Genomic DNA, 11117 nt, shown 5'->3' on the forward strand with positions numbered 1-11117 from the left:
CTCAAATGGGAGTTTGTCGGAGTGGCCGGGAGAGTGCCATGCAATAGATTGATTTTGTCGGAATGTCGTTGGTCCACCCGAATGGAAGCACGAGGCCATGGGTTTTGTGGTGTGGGTACAGTGTACTAACCTCTTCAGAGTGTATAATCTATCGATAGCCACACCCGTGGATATGGGCCCAGATCGTAGTAGGTCACACTATAGGTCAACAGTAATAATAACCTGACTAAATAAACAACCCCGGTTCGATGATGAAAGAAGTTGGTTGATCTTTATGTGATCGCGAGAGAATCATAGTGGTATCGTGGATACCAAAGTTGGTTGATAGTGATGGTGTCATATGATGAACCCTGGTAAAGATCAAGCTCCTTGTGGTCTTGTGATCACTATGGTATTATTAATACTAAGCTTGGTTGAACCTGAGATGATTGTGTGATGTCCACGATGGTAAGTTGATCTATGTGGTGGTTATGAGGTAACCCCGAACAAAGTAAGCTGAATCATGATATTTCAAACATGTTGCATGCTAGTATCATCATGTTCATATGTTCATGCCATACTCATCTCGTATTGTTCTAATGATATCATATTCATCATTGATCTTTAACCTGTAAATGCCATGCTATTGTCTGTCTTAATTGCTTTGGTTGCGGTGAGCTTGCGAGTACATTCAAAGTACTCACCTGGCGTGTTATTCCAGTTTGCAGGTCATGCCGTGATTGCTTGCGTGTCGAGGATTTCGAGTTTGCGAGCTAGGATACACGTTCCAGCCAGAGTGCCTGTGGAGTGAAGTTCATCACCGTCGTTGTTGTTCCGCTGCTAGATGTTATTCCGCTTCTTCGAGTTGTTCTGCTGCTAGCATAGAGCTACCCTGGGCAGGCGTAGTGTCACCGTGCCAAGATATCCCGTTGTAATACTCGAACCCTTGTACCCAGAGTATTTGTAATAAAGAGCTGATTTATTCTATGCCAAGCAGTGCCGTATTTCAGAAGACTTGATCCCTAGGCTGGAATACGAAGCGTTCCGGTCTCTCTGAGCCGGGGTGCCACAACAGTGGTGTCCCTAAACCATCAGGGTTTAAATCCTGGTGCTCGCATTTATTCTGAATTTATTTCAGAATTTCTGGCAATGCTCGTTCAGTGGGAGTAGACGTTCATGTCGACTGCGCGACGATGCTCGTTCAATAGGAGGAGATGTTTTCGTCGACTGCAAGACGCATACAGTGACTTCGTAAAATCTCAAGATGATATGTCGGCTCATTTTCTCGGAGGTGCTCATAGGGGTAGGGTGTGCGTGTGTGTTGGATTGAGTGTATGCGTGTATATATATGAGCGGTTGCGTTTGTACTATGTTACCCCTCCTTCGTAAAATATAAGGTCTTTTTTAATTAAATATGGACTACTTACGAGGCGAAATGAGCGAACCGGCACTGTGAAACATGTATACACACATTTATATGTAGTCCATATTGAAATCTTCAAAAAGTCTCATGTTTAGAAATGGAGTGAGTATATACATAAAATCAGCTTATTTCTCGACTTATCTACACAGGATGATTATACTCTAGCACATTTTTTTTTCGAGTCGAGGCGAAATACGAGCAGATCTGGAGCGGGTTTCTTGCAGCCCTACGATGCATCGTCGGCGCGGCCGCCGTTCCATGCAAACCCTACCAGCCCCTTTTTGTCGAGAGATGCAAACCCTAGCCCTCTATTTTCCGCTTTCCGGGGAGGCTTGTGGTCGTGGGCTCGTTGGACGGTCTGGTGAAGCGAGTTAGCGCCCCTAATTCCCCTTTTCTTACCTCCACCCCCGGCGTCCGGACTACCGCGGCGGCGGAGATGCGAAGCCTCTCGCGATCTATTCTTAGACTTTGCCAACGCAGTAGTTTCTCCAAAATCGGCTCCGCTATGTCTTCCCTCAGGTGGCTCCCCGCGCTTGCCCGGCGTGACGCTCGACTCATCGCCTCAACATCTGCACATCCTCTGCATCCTTTTTCCCGGTCTGTTCTCGACTCCTTTCGTTTCTTACTTCTGAACATGTGTCAGTGATACCTGCGATGGATTTTTGGATCTTGATTCTTACCGACCGAATTTTTTATCTTTCGAAAAACATATATACTAATATTAAGAAACGCAGTACTTTTTGAGAACGGAAATAAATCTATTTTACCTTTTTAACGCCTTAGGCCTAGTTAAAAGTGTTCTATATTTATCGGATTAAAATTGTTATTATGTTGAAATAAGTATTTTGAAATACAAAAATCAATCATTGTTTTGCTATTATCAGGATTAATTTTTTTATATCTAAAAGTATATCTATGGTAGCATACATCTTATTTGAGCCGGATGTTAAGATTGGCCATATATGTTCTTTTGTGATAGCCATGCTTGCACCCCCTGGAGCTTGGAGAGTAAAATGCACACCTTCGTCCCATTCACCTGTGGCACCTCCAAATGCATTGCCACTGCAAAGATGAGGAATAAGGCAACTACTACCAAATGCACTGATACGGCAATGAGGAGGAAAATTGTCACAAGTAGCAATCCTATGGTGGTTGATGATGTATGGGTTCCGTTTATCCTTCCGAATAGCAGCCACCGTGATGGTGCCATATACAAGAACGTGATTTTGAAGGAAGACTGGTTTGATATCGATTTTATGAACCGTAATGAGAGTATGTTATTCCAATGACTGAATCTCCTTTTTCCACCCCTTTATCCATATTCTTGATTGATTATTTGCTGCACAAGCTTTTATTAGTGAATCTATAAACAAACCTGATTTTTAATTCATAGCTCAAGTCTACATGCGAGAATGCCTTATGATGGCACTTAGGCCCTGTTTGTTTCTGCTTCAGTTGGCTTCGAATCACCTATGGATTCGCTTCACTGGAATCAGCTTTGCCACTGAAGTACACCTGGATGTGCTTCAGGCAATTACACTAAAAATGGCCCGAATCTAGTTCCAGCTTCAGTGGCAAAGCTGAGTCCATATAGCTGTTTATTCCAGCTTCTGAAATTTTCTATGAGAATCTGCTGCCTAAAGCCGAAACAAACAGGGCCTTATATCACCAAGTTATATTGGGCAGGTATTCCGCCTCAAACTTGGGCCGTACAAATTTAATCCACGTGGGACATTGAATTTGAATCTGTTCATGTATTAACAATTTGGGCTTGTACTATATACTGGAAACTTAAAAAACTCTGTCAGCAATGATGTCTAGAAGTATCAAAGAAATCTAGGAGAACTTGAGAACTCCATAAAAAAATCTAGCCCATATGTCTGACAATTGTGATTTTTGTGTCTCTTTTATAGTAAATAACTTCTTGATCGTATGACTAACAATTCTTATGGAACATGTATTCTTCGGTGAAGCTCGCTTGGAGCCAATGATGTTATGTAAGCCAACCGAAGCATGTTTACTGTATGCAGAAAATTGCATGCATTTTCCACAGCACATGTTGCAGTTTTTCTCATTGACGCTGGCAGAGTGTTTCAGCAATAATGGCCCAATCCAGTTATATGGATACATAGCAGCACGGGATGAGAGGGATCGCATGCTTAACTATGTTTTAAATCATAGCAGAGACGATCCCATCACTGTACAGCAGGTGCACTTCTATACTTATCTGCAATCATTAATAGTTACACTATTCTGTTTATGTTTCAATCCTATCGCATGCATGCATAGAAGAAATAACTGAAAGTAGATACCACTTAATCTCCTTTTATGTACTCTCTGGGTGTTAATTCTTTTTTAACTTGGAAAAAGTTTTCCACTAGCATTTTGTGTTGTTTGGGTAAATGGAATCCATCTCTAACCGATGAGAATGGTTGACCCGATGTTGGATGCTATTAGACCACCACATGCATATGTTGGTCTTTTTCACCCTATATACTAGCATGGTGGGACTAGTCTCCCAACCTCATGCACATGGGTCTCCTTGAGCTCATTTTAATTGTGCTGGGATGTAAGTACGATGATGGCCAAAAGTGAAAGCAGTACAGTTGGAATATAAGTAGCCTGGACATATGTTTTTCTTCTTTTGTGTGGTGTGGTGTGGTGTATGGACTATCACATCTTGCTTGTCTTCCCTTTCCATTTGGCCTATTGCCCTAGTGTCCCTTCAGTCACACCTATCACTCCCTTGGGGTTGATCGGTAGAGGATGGTATATGTTGCAAACTCTAATAGCCGTGGTGTTTCTTAGGAAAATATCTTTAAAATAGCAGCCTTACCTCTATTATCATCTTCTTGAAACATGGGTGGCTTTTGAATGGATGTGGGACTCCCTAATCTAGGTAGTCGATCAAAAAGGGGGCGCTCAATGATTTTGTCACACCATTATTTAGATACAAGTCTGACATTAGCAAATGCATATCATCTTGGTGTTGTTTCTTCCGGACCTCAAGTCAATTAATTGTTGCATACATCCTCAGGTTGTGCATGTTGTGTCGTTGCTGGCTTGCTGGGGTTGGGCTCGTACTAACGTTCTTGGAGCAACACTTGTACGCTGTAGCCGCCATATAGGTTATGCGAGATAATCGTGTCAAGGAATGAAATGAGCAGCAAATGAAAAAATAATGAATGCCATGACTACCTAGGCGACTTGATTCACTGCTTGTTTCACTTGCTTAATTGGGGTTTTTGCCGATCGGCTATAGAGAGATTGTGGGCAGTGGGAAGGGATGACAGACAAGACCAATGATAGAAAAGGTAAACCTTAAGGAGTCCAAGACATGCTCTCGCTTTGGTCGGTTCAGTTCATGGCAGAGCTGGTCCCGAGCAGGGGCAGGAGGGGCAGCCACCCCGGCCCCCAAATCCCCCCGGGGGGGCATCCAGGTACGCAGGTAGTAGCGTGTGGACCATGGCCCAGTGAGGCAGGAAGTTGGTTGATAGTAGGTATAGGGCCTGTAAATGAGTCCACATTGTCTTTGTTTTCTCCTTCCCTTTCGATTGTGAGTTTGCGAGCACAGAGCGACGATCTCTCTCTTTGCGGGGTCACAGAGTAACGATCTCGATTCGGCTATTCCCCTTGGCGTCGATCATTAGTCGCGACACATCGATGCGAGCCATTGATGAACTTTGAAGCTGCACTCTCCGATGATCCAGTCCCTAGGCCATCTAAGCACACATACAACATCATTGAGCGCCTCTCACCAGACGCAAGTAGGGATCGTGTAGTGGGCAATCACAGAGGCATACCATATTACCATTCCATATTCTTTGCATGTATGGTGTAATTTTATGGGCATGGCTATTCTTTAGTTGCCTAAAAATGTTGGCACAATAGCTCCCCCTCCCCTACCGTTGTATTCCTCATCCCTCCTAGTTGACCTACCCTTCGGCGCTGATTGAATGGCCGTTCGCAGACACCTGTGGCAGACGCCGCGCTATCGCGTGACCATGCCGAAGCCATCTGTCGTGCATCCCCCTTCAGCCAGCCTAGAGAGGCCTGAAGTGGATTCGGACGGGGAAGCACCAGTGTAGCAGAACAGATGAAGCTGCAAAGCACTAGTTGTTGCTAGCGTGTGTATATGACCAGTGAACCCATGCCAACTGGAGGGTGTGGTTAAGAGGGGTGTTGTGCGATTTATATCGAGGATGTATGAGAATTTTGAATCGCTCTCACCGCTTCCACTGCATCTCACCTACCACTCTCCTTTCTCACTCTGATCTCCTCCCTCACCTGCTCCAGTTCCAATCTCTAGGGTTGTCACAAATTTGGTATTTAGAGGTTTCTGATTCGCCATTGTGCCTTACCCCCTTGATTGAGCCATAACATCCACTTCGAAGGGTGTTTGGTTGCTCCGGCGACCAAACACGAAATCCCAAGCAAGGTAGGCTTGATTGGGGGCAGCCACGACAACGCCGCTACCACGCCATCTACATAGATAAAGATCGTCTTGCAAGCCATTGAAGGGGTGTGCCGAAAACCTTGGAGGAGCTGCTCCAAAAAATTTCCTCTCTCGCCACCGAAGTGCAGCAGTTGGGTACTCAAGTGGTGGATTTCGATGACGGTCGCGATGCGGTCAAACATCATCAGGCGACGCAGGAGGCAACCATCGCGTCGACGTCGACGATGCCCAGGGCCACAATCCTCACCAACAATGGGCCTCCCCTCCACCACCTCCCGCCACACCCATCGCCCTTGTAGGACCGACATATCGTGCATGTGGTCAACATGACCACCACCAATCCCCGCCACCGACGCTGCACACAAGGATGGCAATGTGTAGTGTATGGTGCGGGTAAAATAGTCCCATACTCGTACCCATGTTTCTCATGGTCGTAAATTCCTACCCATCGGGTATATATCCATGTCTATGCCCATAGCTATAGGTATCCATGCCCGATGGGTACCCATCGGGAAGATCAACGTAACATCCAGGAGTGATGGTGCAATTGCTAGTTCCATGTATGGTGGAGGCGCAAGAGCCATCGAGGGGTTCCTATGATTGGGAAATTGGTTACTGGGAGGAGGATGGGTGAGGGGGTATCAAGCTTAAATACAATGACTCGGTAGCTTAGGTTTCATAACACATGCGGCCCACCAGTAAGATAATCAGGTAGGGTCTTGGTGTACCCATGGGCACAAAATCATACTCATGCCCTACCCACGACTAGCCGGGTAGGGTCCGGGCGCCCATGGGCTCGAAAATGTGCCCATACCCTACCCATGTGGGTCGGGTACCCATGCCCATGGGTAAAATTGTCGTCCTTAGTCACAAGCCACTGAAGCACGAGTTTTTGCGCTTCGGGGGTGACTCGTTGCGCCTTTGGTTCGATCGCTGCCACACATACTTTGATCTCTGCCAGAGCAGTGTGTGACGGTAGCCATATTATACATGGAGGGTCACGCCGCCGTTTGGTTGGTGCCAGGCGTACAAGCGGCCACACCAACTCCGCGACTAGAACACGTTAAAGCGGCGGTGCATGTGAAGTTCGGCCACACGGAGATCGGCCAAGACGACTTTGACAACCCGCTTCACAAGTCTGCACCACTCAAGCAGATCGTCACTGACTCCTGCCTTGCGTTTGAATCGTGTATGTACCTCTTGAGCGCTTTGACATTGAATAAAAAATTTCTTCGTCTCACAGTTCATCATTGGTTTAGACGATGAGGTGCACACGGGTGTTCGACAACATGCTTCGACAAGCGTGTCATGTGCGGCCGCGCTAGCACGAATCCAGGAGGAGGAAGCGGAGCGCAATTGCTGTCAGTCACCGGTACAGAATTGACGGGCACGATGCATCTGTGCGCGATGGTGGGCAACCAAGTCATGTTGCTTCTAGTTGACTCTGGTAGCACCTATACCTTCGTCTACTCGGCATTCGTGGAGTGCATGTGGTGCACCGTGTAGGCCGTGTCCTCGGTCCGTGTTGCCAACGGCGTGTCCAACCTACAATTGTGGTGCCAGGGCCACACCTTCACCAGCGACATGCGCCTCTAGGCCTCCTCGAGCTGAGCGCCCTACGACGCGGTCCTTGGCATGGACTGGCTTGCCCAGTTCACTCCCAAGAATTGCCACTGGCGCCTCAAGACAATGGAGTTCCGCCAAGGTGTCAACAACATCGAGGTTTAAGAGGTGCTTATGCCTAGGACGCCTGCCTTCATGGAGATCCGTGTCGATCAACTCTGCAAATGGCTGCAAGGCAACGAGGTGTGGGCGCTCGCCACTGTCGACTACGAGCAACTACCGCCACCATTGCAAGCGCTCGACAAATACGACAACGCATTCTAAGAGCCCAAGATGCTGCCGCCACAGATGGTGTTCAATCAAGCGATTCCATTGGAGCCGGTGCGTCGCCATCGAATGTGTGTCTATCGCCACTCTGCCTCTTTAGAAGCACGAGAACAAACGTCAGATGGCTGAAATGCTTGCCGCAAGCCTCATCACCACGAGCATTCGTCCCTTCGCCGCACTGGTGCTCCTCGTCAAGGAGACATCCCTGTGAAGAACATGTTTCCGCTCCCGATCGTTGATGAGCTCCTTGATGAATTCGCCGGCACGCGCTGTTTCTCCAAAGGTTGATCTTTGCAAGGGTTACCACCAAATACGCATGTGCGCGGATGATGAGGCGAAGACGGCTTTCAAGACTCACCACAGACACTTCCAGTTTGAGGTGATGCTGTTCGGGCTCACGAACGCACCAACAACCTTCCAGTGCTTGATGAACTCCGTCTTACTGTGGGTGACGCGAAAATTCGTCGTCATCTTCCTTGACGACATGACATACAACACATCCTTCGCCGAGAACATGAACCATCTTCATCAGCTGTTCAACAGCCCGCGCCAGCACCAGCTCTATGCCAAGCGATCCAAGTGCTCCTTCGCTTGACTCTCCATTAGCTCGGCCACGTAATATGTGGGCGCTCGCCACTGTCGACTACGAGCAACTGCCGCCACCATTGCAAGCGCTCGACAAATACGACAACGCATTCTAAGAGCCAAGATGCTGCTGCAACAGATGGTGTTCAATCAAGCGATTCCATTGGAGCCGGTGCGTCGCCATCGAATGTGTGTCTATCGCCACTCGCCTCTTTAGAAGCACGAGAACAAACGTCAGATGGCTGAAATGCTTGCCGCAAGCCTCATCACCACGAGCATTCCTCCCTTCGCCGCACTGGTGCTCCTCGTCAAGGAGACATCCCTGTGAAGAACATGTTTCCGCTCCCGATCGTTGATGAGCTCCTTGATGAATTCGCCGGCATGCGCTGTTTCTCCAAAGGTTGATCTTTGCAAGGGCTACCACCAAATACACATGTGCGCGGATGATGAGGCGAAGACGGCTTTCAAGACTCACCACAGACACTTCCAGTTTGAGGTGATGCTGTTCGGGCTCACGAACGCACCAACAACCTTCCAGTGCTTGATGAACTCCGTCTTACTGTGGGCGACGCGAAAATTCGTCGTCATCTTCCTTGATGACATGACATACAACACATCCTTCGTCGAGAACATGAACCATCTTCATCAGGTGTTCAACAGCCCGCGCCAGCACCAGCTCTATGCCAAGCGATCCAAGTGCTCCTTTGCTTGACTCTTCATTAGCTCGACCACGTAATATTGGCTGTCGGTGTGGCCACCAAGGCAGAGAATACGAACACAATCAACCACTGGTCGCAGCCGTCGTCACTCATCACCAATAGAGCTTCGAGCATTCTTGGGCCTGACAGGCTACTACCGAAAGTTCGTGCGCAACTACAACGTCATCACAAAGCCACTGACAGTTCTTCTCAGCAAAAAAATGATTCCAGTGGTCTGAGACAGCAATACATGCCTTTTAGAAACAGAAACAAGCGATGACCACCAGCCCCATCCTCGCCTTGCTACCTTTTCACCGCCATTCACTGTGGAGATTGATGCCTGCGATACATGCATTGGCGCCGTCCTGATGTAGCAAGGACACCAATTGCGTTCCTCAGTCGCGCTTTGGGCGTTAACAACCGGAAGCTTTCCGTTATGATATTGTGGATCGATGGCGCCCATCTGCAGTGTGGCCAATTCACTATAGTGACGGACCACAAAAGCCTTTGTATATTGGGAGAACAACGCTTGGGATCTTAACTCCAATGCAGAGCCATGGCAAAGCTTGGGGGGCTTCAATATAGGCGTGGAGCTGATAACACGGGGGCTGATTCCTTATTGTTGGTTGGGCGCCTGCTCACATTGATGGCAGCTTCCACATGTCAACTCTCTTAGATACAGGAGGTGCACAACTCCTATAACACCGGCGCCAAAGCTACAAAGCTGCTGAAGTCGCTAGCAGTTCAGAGCCTAGACAAGCACGACCATGAGTTGGATTGAGGCATGATCAAGCACAAAGGACGATTGTGGATTGGAGATAACACTGCTTTGCGAATGAAGCTTATGAGTAATCTCCATGCTACCGCAGTAGGAGGCCATTCAGATAGTCGCCGAACCTATCTTCGCCTCAAGAATCTATTCTTCTCACCTACCATGAAGCTATAGGTGGAGGAGTTTGTCAAACAATGCATTGTCTATCAGCAAGCAAAACATGAGCACATTCATCCAACAAGAACCCTGCAGCCTCATTCCAGCGCGCGTCTAGAGCGATTTTACCATGGACTTCATCGAAGGCCTACCCCGCACAGACGGCACCGACGTCATCCTGGTGTTTGTCGACCGCTTATCCAACTACACGCACCGCGCGTTGGTTGGCACCAAGTTGCTCTACACCACCGCCTATCACCGCAGACGGATGGCCAGAGCGAGCGGGTGAACCAGTGCGTCGAGCACTACCTGCACTGCGTCGTCCACGACACACCTCGCCGCACACCTCGCCGCTGGAAGCGTTGGCTGTTGATGGCCGAGTTGGTACAACTACAGTCACCATAGTGCCATTGGCTGCACGCCGTTCAAGGCGTTCCATGGTGTGGAGCCAAACATTGGCGCTTTGCCCAACCTCTTCAATGCCAAGATGCCAGCCGCAAGAGCTCGCGGCAGAGCACCATCAATTCACGGAGATGCGCAAATCACACCTCTTACGCGCTCAACACCGCATCAAGGAGATCGCAAGCACACAAAGCAAGAGTTCGCCATTGGTGACCAGGTGTTGTTGAAGCCGTAGCCGTACTTGCAGTCCGTTGTCAACAGGCCCTGGCCAAAGCTCGCGTGCAAGTTCTTCTAGCCCTACAAGATCGTCGCCCGTGTTGCTTCCCTTGCCTACGAGCTTGACTTACCACCGGAAAGCAAGATTCACCCCACCTTCCATGTTTGGCAGCTCAAGCCGTTCATGGTGGATTACACACCGGTCTTCAACCAACTGCCAGCTCCTCCAGACCTCACTATCGGTGATCTGGAACCCAGGCCATCCTCGAACTTTGTCTCATTAAGCAAGGTAACGCGGCAGTGCCACAGGTACTCGTGCATTGGGCTACTCTATCGCCCACCAGTGCAACCTGGGAAGATTACAATGTGCTCCAGCAGCGGTTTCCTGATGTGGACCTTGGGGACGAGACTCCCTCTCAAGGGGACGGGGGTGGACGAATGTCACACACTCCCCTTCAACTAGCATGGAGGCCTGAAGTGGAGGTGGACAGGAAAGCAGCAGTACAAAGAAGAGGTAAAGCGTGGAGAAGAAGATGAGTG

General features: G+C 48.5%; 1 protein-coding gene across 1 annotated transcript in view; it reads left to right on the forward strand.

Moving 5' to 3' along the window:
• Window positions 1-1723: 1723 nt before the first annotated feature.
• LOC119324533 overlaps window positions 1724-11117 on the forward strand; it is a 13859-nt gene continuing 4465 nt past the window's right edge. The window contains exons 1-3 of the mRNA XM_037598316.1: window positions 1724-1999; window positions 2382-2674; window positions 3376-3611. Of these exons, the coding sequence (XP_037454213.1) occupies window positions 1839-1999; window positions 2382-2674; window positions 3376-3611 (690 nt within the window). The 5' untranslated portion in view covers window positions 1724-1838. The remainder of the gene's footprint in view (window positions 2000-2381; window positions 2675-3375; window positions 3612-11117) is intronic.

Source organism: Triticum dicoccoides, chromosome 6B (genome assembly GCF_002162155.2).
Source record: "Triticum dicoccoides isolate Atlit2015 ecotype Zavitan chromosome 6B, WEW_v2.0, whole genome shotgun sequence".
In the NCBI taxonomy this organism is placed as follows: domain Eukaryota; kingdom Viridiplantae; phylum Streptophyta; class Magnoliopsida; order Poales; family Poaceae; genus Triticum; species Triticum dicoccoides.